A 15,549-nucleotide genomic window follows, 5' to 3' on the forward strand; every position below is an offset into this window, starting at 1 on the left:
GCTGTCTAGAAGCACCACATTCCTTATCGTATATTGCGCTGCTTTTGGTTCGCAATTCATCTGTAGCCAATTTAGCCCTGCCGCGCATGCTAGTCACTCCCTGCTTCCGGCTTCCGATCTCTCTTCATGCATGCGCGTAGGCTAACACCATCTGTAGATATTGTAAGAAAGGGACTAATCTATATGGACGTGTTGTCGGAAACCAGGTATCCCGCCCTGTATCCAGAAGTGAAGTCGCCCGGTTTAATCTTCTTTCGTTCTTTGTCAGGTTTTGAATCTTAATGCTCAACGGTTGAGAGGCTCCGCAAATCGTAGGCCAGAGGCGAAAATGATAAAGTCGGACTGGCAGATGCAAGCGAGAAATCAAGCTTGCTACCTACTTTAGAGTAAGAACTTTTCAAACAGTCTGACTTTACTCCGGCAACAGCTCGGAGTAAGCTCTGCTGGCCCATCTCATTGGCCGATTGGTTGGGCCTTAGGCTCAAAGTTAGGATTTGCCGAAGTCAATTGTGTATTGATTATTGACATACAGAGGAAATAACTTTACAGCCAAAGACAGAGCTCGTAACTTGCACGTTCTGCAGGAATTCTACAAACTACTATAGTTCAGTCGTACTATACTCTGGGGTCGACGTTGACCTTACCGAATGCGGCATAGTGCGATCTTCTGCAGCCGACACCTAATTTTCACGGCTCCCCGCCTTTTCACGCCGACAGTGACAGCCCCGAAATACTCCACAGTACCGACAATGGGTAAATGGCTGGATGTGGTCAGGGACTGTGACAAGTGAGAACAAATGACAACCTCAAGTACCGACCGCCTAGCTGACCTCTGCAGCTTTCCCTACGCTGAAGATGAAGACTCGACACATAAGCGACAGTACGGCCATGAGTCCCTATGGAAGTTCTTTCTTCCCGAAGACCCCAGACCTCATGGTTTGATGGTCGAGTCGGTAGTAACACAGATGCCATGGACATCTGACTTCCGGGTGATCTCTACGGCAGACAGAAAGGAAGTCCATCTTCTACGACCCGAGAGCGAACAAAACTGGCAAGATCAGTGTTCCAAGATCATCGAGAGACAAATAGCCGTCGCCAGAGAAACAAAGGCTTTGCCAAACCTAGGGATACCACGACACGAGGAGTTTCCTATTGTGGGGGCTCGGTTTCCCGTGGGGATCGATCGTTCTGCCTTTTCGATGTTCGGTGTTATCGGCCGTGGCGTCCACATGACGGTGTACACCCAGACCGACTCGGGAGTCAAATTCTGGGTGCCGCAGCGAAATGCCAACAAGTCGACTTACCCGGGCTGCTTGGACAACACAGTCGCCGGTGGGATGGCCACAGGAGAGGAGCCCTTGGAGTGCCTGCTTCGTGAAGCAACAGAGGAGGCTGGGATGTCGGAAGACAGCCTTCGGAAGGAGGTACGAGCCGCAGGCACAGTGACCTGGATCAACATCAGCGATGAGCGATCGGGAGGCCAGCCGGGGCTGATTAACCCCGGGGTGCTGTACGTCTACGATCTGGAAGTGAAGCCCGACGTGGTCTTCCAGCCGGTGGATAACGATATCGAAGCATTTCACTTGATGGATGCGGAAGAGGTGAAGCAAGCTTTGCTGAGCGGCAGGTTCAAACCAGCGAGTGGCTCTGTCATGCTGGATTTCTTCATTCGACACGGTCTCATCACGCCTGAGGATGAAAAGGACTACGCGGAGATTGTATCTCGGCTGCACAGAAAACTTCCCCTGCCGTCGTATTCGTATCTTTAGAAGCCATCCTCCAGCGAGCACTGGAATCCAATCAGCCCGTGGCACGTGGGGCCGTGGAGAGCCGGTCTTTTCTATTTTGAAGCACGCTAGTCCTGATGAAGGCGATATGACGACATTCCGAAGGCTTAGCCTACAAAGCGTTTCCATCGCGGGCATCCAGGCAGCCTTCATTTCCCCTATATAACACGTCGACGTTCATTTACGTTTTATTTCAAGAATTTGCGCTTCTCTCCATTCGGATTCATACAGAACTTTCAACCTTATTGTTTTGTAAACCTCAATACCTAGTGGAAAATTCCGAACTGCCAACAATGTCTCAACAACCGGCAAACTCCCAAGGCACGATGTGGTCCAAAACCAAAAACATCGGCAAAAAGAACTTCGACAAAGCCTGGGGCGCCCTAGACAAGCTCGGCGCGCCTGTCAACCGCCTCACCAACAAACTCGGCTCCGAAGCCTTCTGGCCAATGACGATAGACAAAGAAAGCGAGAAGGTTGCTCGCATTCTGCGTAGCTTCTGCAAAGACGGAGTCTACGTCGAAGAGTCTACAGAGCCCACGACCCCACCAGCCAACGGGAAAAACGCATCCAAAAGTCAAATCGACAGGCCGCGTGGAAAACCGAAGGTGCTGCAGAAGATCCCATCCGAGGTTATTCGACAGGCCAAGGGGCTGGTGATATTTACCGCAATGAGAACAGGGCTATGGTTCAGCGGTGCTGGGGGTAGCGGAATCCTGCTGGCCAGGATCCCGGAAACTGGCGAATGGAGCGCTCCCTCTGGTATTTTGCTGCATACAGCCGGACTGGGGTTCCTTGTTGGTGCAGATATCTACGACTGTGTCATGGTCCTCAATACATACGAGGCGCTGGAAGCGTTCACAAAGGTCCGCGTCACCTTGGGCAGTGAAGTCAGCGTTGTGGCTGGTCCTGTCGGGATAGGAGGAGTGTTGGAATCGGAGGTGCACACGCGTCGGGCTCCCATTTGGTCATACGTCAAGAGCCGAGGGTTTTACGCCGGTGTCCAGGTGGATGGAACCGTTGTTATCGAGCGGATGGACGAGAATGAGCAATTCTATGGTCGCAAGATCCCTGTGCAAGATATCCTGAGGGGCAAGGTCTGGTCTGACCATCCCTCGGTGAGAATGTTGATGCATACGATCCATTCGGCGCAGGGCGACAAGCCTTTCGACCAAATGCCTGCTGGTATGCAGGTTCCTACCGGGCCAACTCCTAGTGACTATGCACCAGAGGATCTTGCACATCACCAGGGGGCAGGACTACCAGCAGAGCTTCCGGCAGGGCCACCAACGGGATTCTCAACAGGGCCACCGGCGCCACACAGTGGCGGGCTAGCGAACGAATATTATGCCAGCGGGGCAAGACAAGGACCCCCGCCTAGATACTGCTAGGATTAGCACGGTAATTAACATGGTGAAGGGAAACGCAGGCGTCTTCCTGATGTTGATTTGTATGCTATTGTTATCATACTCTGCCGCGGTCTTTACTCGGAGCACCGAGTGTTCGCTTTTATAGATTGATATCCTTAGCTGGTAGAGATGCTCTTTTAATTTTTCTACTTTGTTCAGAATGATATTGTTGACTTGGAACTGCCAAGGCATTCAGACTGACTGGCTATGCTTCAGAAAAAGATGCCCGATCGCAATTCAGGCATCAACGGCCGCGGGTGGGCACCGGAGCGGATCAACCGCAGTCCCGTGATAGCCAATCGTGGGTTTCCTCGCGGGCGCAGCAGGACAACATCGTTTCGGGATGACGCGGGGCGCTGGAGAACGCGTCTCTTGGAGATGTTGCTGCAACGACCAATATTAGCTGGACACTTTTACTTGCGATCGAGTCCTCTTCGTCACGGCCTCTTTTCTCTCAGTATACCACCCTCGTCGTACCCTCTAGGGTTGCGGCATTGTGCTACCGGGAATCCATCGCCAGGGGATCCCTCCGCGATCCTACATCACCATGACTCGCTTGTTAACCGACCGACAAGCCGATGAGCTGTGAGTATATTCCAGACGAGGCGACCGTCCGGCGAAGCTAAGGTTTCCGGTAGTCACAAGGCGATGATAGCGTACCTCATAGCGAACAACCTCCCCGACACCGCAGCCGCACTGAGAAAGGAGGTGAATTTCGGGGAAGATGTTTTCGGCGCAACCACGGCGAAGAAATACGAAGGAATGCTGGAGAAAAAATGGACGAGCATCGTGCGCCTACAGAAGAAGGTAGATCTGCATACCAGCCCCCCTGCCCCTCCACAGCTCTCCTTGCCACATGCCGCGACCGCGATCTAATCAGCGTTTCGCGACAGATCACAGAACTGGAAGGAAGAAATACCGAACTGCAATCCGAACTTGAAAACACCACGCCGGCCTCTCGTTTAAAACGCAACCAAGATCCGGCCTCATGGCTTCCCAGCACCACTCGCTATTCCCTAGAGTCGCATCGGGATAAGATCAATTGCATCGCGTTCCACCCGACGTTCACCTCAATTGCCTCCGGCTCCGACGATTGCATGGTCAAAATATGGGACTGGGAACTGGGGGAACTTGAGCGAACACTCAAAGGCCATACAAGAGCAGTCCGGGACATTGACTATGGTGGTCCGCCCAATGATGTCCTCCTCGCCTCCTGCAGCTCCGACCTGTCGATCAAGTTATGGAAGCCGACGGACGATTACAAAAACATCCGCACACTGCAGGGCCACGACCATATTGTCAGCGCGGTCCGGTTCATGCCAGGGGGGAACTTGCTTATCAGCGCAAGCAGAGACACAGACATCAGAGTCTGGGACGTCACGACAGGATACTGCGTCAAGACGATAAACGGTCACAGTGGCTGGGTGCGGGACATCTCGATTTCGCTTGATGGGAAATTCCTCCTCTCTTCGGGACATGATATGACCGCTCGCCTGTGGGATATTTCTACCATCTCGAATCCAGAACTCAAGCGGACCTATGTTGGCCACGAGAACTTCAACGAATGCTGTGCTCTTGCCCCGCCGACCTCGTACCAGTACCTTGCTCCCCTCGCCGGTTTGCCAAAGCGCGCTTCCCCGGGCGGCGCGGACTTTTTGGCAACGGGATCGCGCGACAACACGATCAAGCTCTGGGATGCTCGTGGGACATGTCTGGCAACGTTAGTCGGCCATGACAGTTGGGTCCAGGGTCTCGTTTTCCACCCGGCCGGAAAATTCCTCCTTTCGGTATCAGATGACAAGAACTTGAAATGCTGGGACCTGAGCCAACAGGGGAGGTGTGTCAAAACGATCAATGCCCACGACGGGTTCGTGACCTGTCTGCGATGGGCTCCGGGGGTCTCGAAGAAGGTGACCGGCGCAGAAGGCGGGTCGGCAGAGGGTGAGGAACAAAAAGTCGACATCCGCTGCGTTGTCGCGACAGGGGGCTGGGATCAAAAGCTGAAGATATTTGCGGGTTGACAGGGGACACTAGAGAGGACACTTACTTCCATCGCGCATGGGGCTTTCTCGAAACGTTTGCGATAAGACACCTCTACAGCGCGGTACTACGAATTCTCCGATCTGAGAGGCCAATCCCCCTTACCCACCAATTGAGTCCTGGTGATTGGGTTCAGGTTTGTATGGCCGCGCGAAACAGAACGCACAAGGGCAACGACAACACTGGAGTACCCTTGGGCTCTTCTTCCCAGCCAACCTGCGCAGCGATCGATATGTGGCTACGATATAGAATAATGCAATAATGCAGTGTTAATTCAACGTGTAGGCGTCTTACGTCCTTAGAAACCGGATTTATCCAATGTTTGACCACACTTTTAAGCGCTGGTGCAGTAGATCGCAAGTCTCTAATGCATGCTCGTGTTGATGCGGGGATATCTCGCTCAGACAGCAGGGGCATAAGTGACGGAACCACGGTCCTGCACGTCTGCCCAGATCCAGACAATGTGTAACTCAATCCAACATACATAAGTAGGCTGGACCGCCGTTTCCCCTCGTTGGTTTTACCATTCCTGACGCCTGAAATGCCAGATCTTGTCAGAAAATTGCTAGCACAATTCACATAATGGATTCTTCTAGTCCTCCGTCTTCTACGCCCTTCGGCATCGACAATATCCCGTTTGGTGTCATTTCCACGCGCGACAACCCCGCCCCCAGATGTGCCACCGCATTCGAAGATCATGCCGTCGATCTCAGTTGTTTGGAAAAGGATGGGCTTTTTGCCTCTATTCCGGGGTTTGGCACGGGTGTTTTCTCGCAGGTGAGTTTCCCATATTATCATTTCTCGCTTCATTGTTTTTAACAGACAACGGTCATCTAACCTCTTATGATTCTCCACCTGCAGCCGAATTTAAACACCTTCGCATCCCTACCGAGGCCCATCCATGCTGAAGTCCGAAAGAAACTGGTCGACTATCTGGCCTCCGCGGACATCAGCAGAGAGGAACAGCAGAAGTCCTTTATCCTGCTCAGTCAAGTCACAAACCATTTGCCCATGAACACAGCCAACTACACGGACTTCTATTGCTCACTGGAACACGCCCGAAATGTACGCAACCCCATTTCATTTCTTCCAAACCACCCCCCAACCAAGCTCGCCTAACTCTCCCTAGTGCTCCGAAGTCATCGGCCTCGAAGTCAACCCAAACTGGTACTGCATTCCCTCATGCTACAACGGACGAACCTCCAGCCTCAGAATATCCGGCGACCCGATCCGTCGACCCTGGGGCGTCCTTGCACCGCCTGGGCGCGAACCACACGCAACCTGGGCCCCAGCCAACGGCTCGACTTCGAGCTGGAAATGGGCGTCTACGTATCCAAGCCTCTCCCGGCGGGCCAGATCCTGGACATGCGCCAAGCCCGGGATCATATTTTCGGATTGGTGCTCTTGAATGACTGGTCGGCGAGAGATATTCAGGCGTTTGAAATGAACCCGCTCGGTCCGTTTCATAGCAAGGGGTTTGGGACGACGGTTTCGCCGTGGATCGTGACGATGGAGGCCCTGGAGCCGGTGGAGTGTGAGAGGGTGGTGGTGCAGGATCCCCGGCCATTAGGACATCTTGCTTGGAGGGGGGTGAGTGAGCGGGAGGCGATTGCGGTGGAGTTGTCGGCGAAGATATTGAGTATTATTGATCCCTTCTGCTTCGTGACTGGAATGATGTGTGGACTGACCTTGGAGAAGGGAACGGGAAAACCTACCACGTCACGACGACCAATCTCAACGAGCTATACTGGACTCCGTATCAACAGTTAACTCACCTGGCTAGTGCCGGGGAGGGTCTATGCACGGGTGATATTCTCGGAACGGGGACGCTGTCGAGTAGTGTACGTTCTTTCCCGTTTTCTTTCCCTCTCTCTCTCTCTCTTCAAGATCGTTGGCTGACTAGCATGCGAATGTAGCGCGTGGGTCCGACCGGAGAGAAAATTGGTCTTGCATGTTTACTTGAGAGGGCTATTCCCAGGAACATGCTGAGTGCCTTGAAGAGTGATGGCATTGTCTTCTTGGAAGACGGCGATGAGGTTGTTTTCGAAGGCTGGTGTCGTAGTCCTCATAGTGGCAAGTGGTTTGGATTCGGGGAATGTCGTGCTGTGGTTCTTCCGGCTTTGGATTTGAGAGAAGTATAACATAGTCGCAGCAGCGGGTGTTTGGTACTAGTGGCATGATATATAAACCAAGTACTAGTTTATTGGAATGTTCTGAAAAGTATTCGTTGAAGAGATTGCTGTTCAACTTTTTGATGGCAGATGCCCAACTACAAAAAATACTCAAGCAAACCCGTCATTTCGGTCATTTTTCAAAGGATAAATCGAAGACTGAAATAAAAATGTAGATGGAGACTGGAGAGACGAAGAGGGACTTAGATAGGCATAGATAAGATAAGCATTACCTAATCACCGGGCCGACCGATGATCCGGTGTGGGATGTTTTCCGAAAATCGTCGATCGCGATATGAAAATGTTCCGTTGCGGAGAAAATCATTGCAGCTCGGTTCTTTTCCCCTGCGACTCTTATCACAATGGGCAAAGGCAAGCGCGGTAAGAAGGTGAGATCATATAATATTCTTTTTCCCACGATCAATCCTTATCCACGGTTCAATTCATCTAACTCTGTCGCAGGGCGGCCCGGCCAGCGGCGTGCGCCAAAACTGGCAAGATGTCCCTAGGACCAATGCCAAATTGGAGAACTACTACAACGCGCAAGGATTTATCCCCGAGGAGGATAAGGAGGCGTTCTGGGAGGCGATGCGCAGAGATCTGCCTAACAGCTTCCGGTTCACCGGATCGCGAGGGTATGTGAATCTGCGCCTTGCAGCGGCTGGTTGCTATGCGCCGTCGTTGAGATTCCCTCGTGCTAATATTTATGTCCCCGAAGCCACGCTCTCGCCGTCCAGAAGAAGCTCCAGAACCACTTCATCCCCGAGATCACCTCCATCACGTACGAGGGCAACCCCGTCGAGCCCCCTCGCCCCGTGCCCTGGTATCCTGACCAGCTTGCCTGGTGGATGACCACTCCCAAGCACGTCGTTCGCCGTTTCGCGCCTTTCGCCTCGTTCCAGAAGTTCCTCGTCGCCGAGACCGATGTGGGTAACATCAGCCGTCAGGAGGTCGTCAGCATGATTCCTCCCCTCTTGATCGATGTCCGACCTGGCATGACCGTGCTGGATATGTGCGCCGCCCCCGGCAGTAAGTCCGCGCAGCTCATGGAGCTTCTGCACGCCGGCGAAGAGGAGGCCATGCAGGATGTTTCCAAGCAGGTGAAGGAGGGCAATGCGGGTGCCGAGCCTCTGGGCCCCGAGGGTCTGAACGACGATGGCAGAAGCACTGGTCTGCTGATTGCCAACGACGCCGACTACAAGCGCGCCCACATGCTTATCCACCAGATGAAGCGACTCAGCTCTCCCAACTTGATTGTCACGAACCACGACGCCACCATGTACCCCTCGATCAAGCTGCCTCCCCTTCCCGCCGCCGAGGGAAAGACTTCCCAGAACAGATACTTGAAGTTCGACCGCATCCTTGCCGATGTTCCTTGCACTGGTGACGGAACTGCCAGAAAGAACATTGGCGTCTGGAGGGACTGGACCCCGAACAACGCGATCGGTCTGCATGCTACGCAGGTCCGCATCCTTGTGCGTGCGCTGCAGATGCTGAAGGTTGGCGGACGGGTTGTCTACTCTACGTGCAGTATGAACCCAATCGAGAACGAGGCTGTGATTTCTAGCGCCATCGACCGGTGCGGTGGCTCGGCCAACGTCAAGATCATCGACTGCAGCAACGAGCTGCCCGGTCTGAAGCGGGTTCCTGGCATGAAATCCTGGACCGTGATGGATCGCGAGGGCCGTATCTGGAACAACTGGAAGGAGATCGAGGAGAAGAGAGAGCAGGAGGGCATCTCTGGCCTGGGTAGAATCGCTGAAGGCATGTTCCCGCCCAGTGGCGAGAATGCCGATCTGCCCCTCGACCGTTGCATCCGCATCTACCCTCATCTGCAGGACACCGGTGGCTTCTTCATCACTGTGCTGGAGAAGACCTCTGAAATCAAGGCCAAGCCTGAGGATTCCACCAAGGTCATTCCCAAGGGCACCATTGCCGCCCTTACGGAAGAGCTTGATCAGAAGCAGAAGAACGCCGACGGGCAGCCGCTCGAGAAGATCGAGGCTTTGGATGATCTGGTTACTCCCGACCAGGCCGCCGCCGAAGAGGCCAGCAAGAATGCGACAGTTGCCGAGTCGACTCACCAGCCCCCGTACTCCGCCACGAGCCAGATCTCGCCGGCGAAGAGAGACGCAGACAGCTTGGAAGATGAGCTTCCCAGCAAGAGGACCAAGCTCGAGGACGGCACTGAAATCGTTTTGGGTGATCGCCCTGTCCACCGACCCGCCCCGGCCACCGATTCCGACAACGTTGAGATGTCGGAGGCCAATTCCACGCCCGCCCCTCAAGAGACCGCCGACCCGGCAAAGAGCGAGCCCAAGGCCCAGCCTCCCCAGAAGCGCAAGCCAGGCCAGCCCATTGAGGAGCCCTACAAGTACCTGGATCCCGCACATGAGGAGGTTGAGTCTATCTTCAAGTTCTACCAGGTCTCGGAACGATTCCCACGGGATCGTTTCATGGTGCGCAATGCCCAGGCATTCCCATCCAGAACCATCTACTACACCAGTGGGTTGGCTCGGGACATCCTCACGGCCAACGAAGGTCACGGCATGAAGATCACGCATTGCGGTGTCAAGATGTTCGTCAAGCAGGACGCCCAGCGCCAGGAAGTCTGCCGCTGGCGTATTCAGACCGACGGTCTGCGGATCCTCGAGCCCACGCTGGGTCCCGACAGAGCCGTCACCCTCCACCAGAAGACCACCATGCGGAAGCTTCTCGTGGAGATGTTCCCCAAGGTGGACGACAACGGATGGAAGGATCTCGGAGAGATCGGTGAGCGCGTGCGCGACATTAGCATGGGTTGCTCCATTCTGTACATTGAGCCCGATGGAAGCGAAGACGTTTGGACGTATGTTTCCCCTCTATCCTCTTCCCCTCCCCATTACCCAATGGCATTTACTAATCTTATTTAGTGAGCGAATGGTTCTTCCCCTGTGGCGCTCCCTGCACTCCGTCAACCTGATGCTTCCCAAAGAAGACCGTCGCGCCATGCTCCTCCGTCTTTTCAACGAAGACCCGCCGCTGATTAACATCACCCAGAAGCGGGCCACCGCCCAGAAAGCCACGCCGGAGACGCCGGCGGCGGTGACTGCCAGCGAGCAGGAGACCCCCGCCACCGCGCCCGCCGAGGCCGAGGAGGCGGCGATCCAGCAGGAGAACGTTGCATTGGGGCAGGATGAGCAAGAGCAGGCGGAAGTGCGGGAGACGTACACCAAGGCCGGAGATGAGGAGGACCGGTTCAATACGACTGTATAATGTGGGGGACATCAGGATGGTATACCCAGTCACATTTTCGTTTGTCCAATTACATGTCGCAAACGTTTAAAATGTAATATAAAAGAGTCTGCCATTTAGACCTTGGCGGTGTTTGCTTACTTACTGGTTTTTGGCAATGCATATCCGTATGGAATTCTTTTCATGGGATTGTTCGCGTAGACACTTGTACTGTCCCTATTATCTCTTGGCTGCTCAGAATTGACAAGGACTTCTGCCATAAGACAGGAGATCAACAATACAGCAATACAACCCAGAATTCGGCAGTTGAATGACCTATGTGTTGCATCATCCATAACATCTTTCCCCTTGAAACTACCCGACTATGCAAGGTCCTTAGACCCGGATAAATATCGGCAACACGGCACAAAACACAGGATGTCTCAGTATATCGGCTAAATCACCAGAGGTGTCTAATATATTTCCTGCATGGTGTAATTAGCCCCTCATTTCCGCCAGATGCAATATATCGAGAGGGGAGAGTTGCATGATTTGGTCCCAACTTCCAAGCGAGGGTCGTCTAGACTGTGTTTACAAGTACTGTCTGCCGTGGGCTGACTATTACTGCATTCGCTGACAACGAATCCATCCACTCCAACCGAATCATCTACTCGGGTATACGAACAGCCCTTTCCTCAGCATTATATCATAGTGGGTTGGTTAGCGCGAAAGCGACACCAAGGTTTGCCCGGGTCTCAGGAGCCCCGCACGGACAAGGCCATCCGGAAAGCTTGGGACTTTTTTATGGATACTGTGCCAAGTGGGATGGAATCAAAGTACTCGGTGGTGGCGTCACTGCACGGTGGTGAGATTTGTGTCTGACATGTCAGGCCTGGGGTCAAGGCGGGCAGCACAGGCACTCTTTATAGATCCCACCCTGGAAAGATCGTCTGGTATACCCCGTCTACGGCTCGACACCGCCGTGCCTTGCATATCGGGAGATCAAGAGGCTGACGATCCAGCTGAACGTGGAGGAGCGCAAGGGAGAGAGAACAGATGGCCTGAGGATGCCTGAAAGCGACTGCGGAGAAATTGTCCCCGTGATCGTCGGCGCTAGTCCGCATCGGGATGCCTCCGTGTGGAGGATTTTCGGCCGCTTTTCCGCCTACATTCTCCATCTCGGCATTGTTTAGCACGAGAATATGCAGCGTTGGCTAGACCCTGGCCTACGATAGTTCGGAGTATGGCCTGGTGCGGTCCCACTTCATTCTCCGTTCCCCGCTGCGTGCTTTTGTCGATGATTTGGGCTCCTCGTGGCTTGGCCGGGAACTCAATCGATCCATGTCGGTTTAGTCGGTCAATAATGCGGGGGCCCTGAGAAGGGAGGGAATAAATAGAGAACAGCTGCCGACATTCTGCATACTGGCGATTCAGACTCGGACAGCTTCCCCCGGTTCAATTCGTGTCGAGCGGATCACTCACCATGAAATTCCTGTCTGTCGGGGCCCTGGCCTTGCTGGCAGCGCAGGCAGCAGGGGCTTCGATTAAACACAAGCTCAGTGGCTACACGATCACAGAGCATCCGGACCCTGTAAAGCGGGACTTGCTGCAGAAGATTGTACGCTGATTGACCGACGTGTTGCTTTGAGACAAGTGGAGGCTGATTGCTTTAGGTTACCTGGGATGATAAATCCCTCTTCGTCAATGGCGAGCGGATTATGATTTTCAGTGGCGAAGTCCACCCCTTCAGGTAGATAACGTGGCTTGTCTTTTTATATGCTGCTGCTGACCCCCCAAGACTTCCCGTTCCCTCCCTGTGGATCGACATCCTGCAGAAAATCAAAGCGGCCGGGTTCAACACAGTTTCGATCTACATCGACTGGGCCCTGTTGGAAGGAAAGCACGGCGATTACAGAGCCGATGGAGTTCTGGCACTGGAGCCGTTCTTCGATGCTGCGAAGGAGGCAGGTATTTACCTCATTGCTCGTCCTGGTCCGTACATCAATGCCGAGGCCTCGGGTGGTGGCTTTCCAGGATGGTTGCAGCGGGTCAATGGCACTCTTCGGTCGGCGGATAAGGCTTACCTGGAGGCTACCGATAAGTATGGCACGTCCGAATGAATGTTTGATAACTGCTAATGTCTGCCAGTTACATTGCCAATGTGGCTGCTACCGTGGCGAAAGCTCAGATTACCAACGGTGGACCGGTCATCCTCTACCAGCCTGAAAACGAATACAGTGGCGCCTGCTGCGGCCAGAAATTCCCCGATGGAGAGTACTTCCAGTACGTGATTGACCAGGCCCGCGATGCCGGAATCGTCGTTCCTATGATCAGCAACGACGCGTATTCTGGCGGGCACAACGCCCCGGGCACTGGCGTTGGTGAGGCGGATATTTATGGCCATGACAGCTACCCGTGAGTACGCATCTCCCATTGAAATGGACTTGTTGACTAATTGCTCTAGGCTTGGATTTGATTGTGTATGTCTATCTGCTTGTATTTTGAGAAATATCTAACCAGAACAGGCCAACCCAACGGTGTGGCCCGAAGGTAACTTGCCTACCGACTTCCGTCAGAAGCATCTCGAACAGAGCCCTTCAACGCCCTACTCTCTTCTCGAGGTAAGTAAAGTGAGGTCACACGCGATATTAATGTCTGACTTGTATAGTTCCAAGCTGGTGCTTTCGATCCATGGGGAGGACCAGGCTTCGAAAAATGTGCTAGTCTCGTGAATCATGAGTTCGAAAGAGTCTTTTATAAGAACGACCTTGCTTTCGGAACGGCTATCCTGAACCTGTATATGGTATGGCCGTAAACCCTGAGCTGTGGAAAATACTAACCTCTTCAGACATTCGGTGGAACCAACTGGGGAAACCTCGGACACCCCGGTGGCTACACATCCTATGACTATGGGTCGCCGCTGACAGAGACCCGCAACATCACTCGGGAGAAGTACAGCGAGCTCAAGCTCATCGGAAACTTTGTCAAGTCTTCCCCATCTTACTTGCTGGCCACTCCTGGGAACCTCACTACGGGCGTGTACACAGATTCGTCCGACCTCTCCGTAACTCCTTTGATTGGCCGGGGAACTGGCTCGTACTTTGTGGTTAGACACAAGGATTACAGCAGCCAAAACTCCGTGTCGTATAAATTGGAGGTTCCTACCAGTGCTGGCAAACTGACAATCCCTCAGCTGAAGGGATCTCTCACTCTCAGTGGGCGTGACTCCAAGGTCCACGTTGTGGACTACAATGTGTCCGACACCAACATTCTCTACTCTACCGCAGAAGTGTTTACCTGGAAGAAATTCGGTAACACCAAGACCCTGGTCTTGTACGGTGGGCCTGGCGAGCACCACGAGTTGGCCGTGTCCGGTCGATCGAGTGTGAAGGTCATTGAAGGACCCGAGTCCGGCATCGTGTCCAAGCAGATCAAGAAAGCCATTGTCATCGGTTGGGATGTTTCGACTACCCGTCGCATTATTCAGGTTGGAGACCTTCGGGTGATTCTTCTTGGTAAGTTAAGCTTTCAGCATCGATTCCAACCAGTCTAACGAGTTCAGACCGAAACTCCGCCTATAACTACTGGGTGCCGCAGCTCCCTGCGGAAGGCACCTCGCCCGGCTACAGCACTCAGAAGAACATTGCCTCGTCCATCATCGTCAACGCCGGATACCTCGTCCGGACGGCCTACTTGAAGGGCAGCGACCTTCACCTTACTGCCGACTTCAATGCCACCACTCCGATCGAGGTGATTGGAGCCCCCAGCAAGGCCAAGAGCCTGGTCATCAACGGCAAAAAGGCCAGCCATAAGGTAGGCAAGAACGGCATTTGGTCCAGCCAGATCAAGTACAATGCCCCCGAGATTAAACTCCCGGACTTGAAGAAGTTGAACTGGAAGTATCTGGATACTTTGCCCGAGATCAAGTCCTCGTACGATGACTCAAAATGGCCTAAGGCAGACATCAAGAAGACCAAAAACACTCTCCTTCCTCAGAATACCCCGACGTCTCTTTATTCGTCTGACTATGGCTTCCACACGGGGTACCTGGTCTATCGCGGCCACTTCAAGGCCAACGGCGACGAGAGCGAGCTTTTCATTCGCACCCAGGGCGGCTCGGCCTTTGGGAGCGCTGTCTGGCTAGACGAGACCAACATCGGCTCCTGGACCGGCCTGAACAAGAACAAAGACTCCAACGCTACGTATGAACTGCCCAAGCTCAAACGCGGCAAATCTTACGTGTTCACCGTGGTGATTGACACCATGGGTCTCGACGAGAACTGGGTAGTCGGCACGGACGAGATGAAGAACCCGCGCGGAATTCTCAACTACAAGCGCTCCGGCCGGGATTCCAGCGCCATCACCTGGAAGCTGACCGGCAATCTCGGCGGCGAGGACTATGTCGACAAGGCCCGAGGACCGCTGAATGAGGGTGGCCTCTTTGCCGAACGTCAAGGCTACCACCAGCCGCAGCCGCCCAGCAAGAACTGGAAATCCGGCAGTCCTTTCAAGGGCCTGTCGAAGCCCGGAGTTGCCTTCTATGCGACCCAATTCGACCTTGACATTCCCAAGGGCTGGGACGTGCCGCTGTACTTCAACTTCGGCAACAGCACCGAGGCGGCATATCGAGTGCAGCTCTACGTCAACGGATACCAGTATGGCAAGTATGTGAGCAACGTCGGCCCGCAGACCAGTTACCCGGTTCCCGAGGGTGTTTTGAACTACCGGGGAACCAACTATGTCGCGTTGACATTGTTTGCGCTGGAGTCGGACGGAGCGAAGGTGGAGAGCTTGGAGTTGACGCACACGACGCCGGTGTTGACGGCGCTGGGAGAGATCAAGGCGGCGGATCAGCCGAAGTATAAGGCTCGCAAGGGGGCGTATTAAAGTGTAAATAGTGCAGGTAGATGAATCCGGCAGTGGTCGGGA

General features: G+C 53.9%; 6 protein-coding genes across 6 annotated transcripts; all 6 read left to right on the forward strand.

Annotated features, from left to right (window-relative positions):
• Positions 1-749: 749 nt before the first annotated feature.
• P170DRAFT_359539 (putative thiamine pyrophosphokinase) lies at positions 750-1,769 on the forward strand (the record flags this gene model as incomplete). The annotated part of the gene is made up of 2 exons (XM_024844363.1): positions 750-787; positions 839-1,769. The coding sequence occupies 2 exons, from the start codon at positions 750-752 to the stop codon at positions 1,767-1,769; spliced, it is 969 nt and encodes a 322-aa protein (XP_024703673.1).
• Positions 1,770-2,080: 311 nt separating this feature from the next.
• Positions 2,081-3,178, forward strand: P170DRAFT_359176 (DUF500 and UBA/TS-N domain protein; the record flags this gene model as incomplete). The annotated part of the gene is made up of 1 exon (XM_024844340.1): positions 2,081-3,178. The coding sequence occupies one exon, from the start codon at positions 2,081-2,083 to the stop codon at positions 3,176-3,178; it is 1,098 nt and encodes a 365-aa protein (XP_024703674.1).
• A 360-nt stretch (positions 3,179-3,538) lies between these two features.
• Positions 3,539-5,536, forward strand: P170DRAFT_411179 (WD40 repeat domain-containing protein). Its single transcript, XM_024846878.1, has 3 exons — positions 3,539-3,781; positions 3,835-4,003; positions 4,090-5,536. Exons 1-3 carry the CDS (start codon positions 3,744-3,746, stop codon positions 5,215-5,217), a joined length of 1,335 nt encoding a protein of 444 aa, XP_024703675.1. The 5' UTR covers positions 3,539-3,743; the 3' UTR covers positions 5,218-5,536.
• Positions 5,537-5,744: 208 nt separating this feature from the next.
• P170DRAFT_456911 (2-hydroxyhepta-2,4-diene-1,7-dioate isomerase) lies at positions 5,745-7,553 on the forward strand. Its single transcript, XM_024851664.1, has 6 exons — positions 5,745-6,013; positions 6,098-6,301; positions 6,366-6,482; positions 6,548-6,875; positions 6,935-7,077; positions 7,153-7,553. The coding sequence occupies exons 1-6, from the start codon at positions 5,819-5,821 to the stop codon at positions 7,375-7,377; spliced, it is 1,212 nt and encodes a 403-aa protein (XP_024703676.1). The 5' UTR covers positions 5,745-5,818; the 3' UTR covers positions 7,378-7,553.
• Positions 7,554-7,725: 172 nt separating this feature from the next.
• On the forward strand, positions 7,726-10,810 carry P170DRAFT_456912 (tRNA (cytosine-C5-)-methyltransferase). Its single transcript, XM_024851665.1, has 4 exons — positions 7,726-7,796; positions 7,870-8,042; positions 8,126-10,255; positions 10,320-10,810. Exons 1-4 carry the CDS (start codon positions 7,770-7,772, stop codon positions 10,660-10,662), a joined length of 2,673 nt encoding a protein of 890 aa, XP_024703677.1. The 5' UTR covers positions 7,726-7,769; the 3' UTR covers positions 10,663-10,810.
• Positions 10,811-12,103: 1,293 nt separating this feature from the next.
• On the forward strand, positions 12,104-15,507 carry P170DRAFT_359495 (glycoside hydrolase family 35 protein; the record flags this gene model as incomplete). The annotated part of the gene is made up of 9 exons (XM_024844361.1): positions 12,104-12,238; positions 12,294-12,370; positions 12,419-12,721; positions 12,769-13,035; positions 13,085-13,100; positions 13,146-13,241; positions 13,289-13,423; positions 13,469-14,135; positions 14,183-15,507. 9 exons carry the CDS (start codon positions 12,104-12,106, stop codon positions 15,505-15,507), a joined length of 3,021 nt encoding a protein of 1,006 aa, XP_024703678.1.
• Positions 15,508-15,549: the final 42 nt, after the last annotated feature.

This window comes from Aspergillus steynii (assembly GCF_002849105.1).
Source record: "Aspergillus steynii IBT 23096 chromosome Unknown P170scaffold_5, whole genome shotgun sequence".
NCBI lineage: Eukaryota > Fungi > Ascomycota > Eurotiomycetes > Eurotiales > Aspergillaceae > Aspergillus > Aspergillus steynii.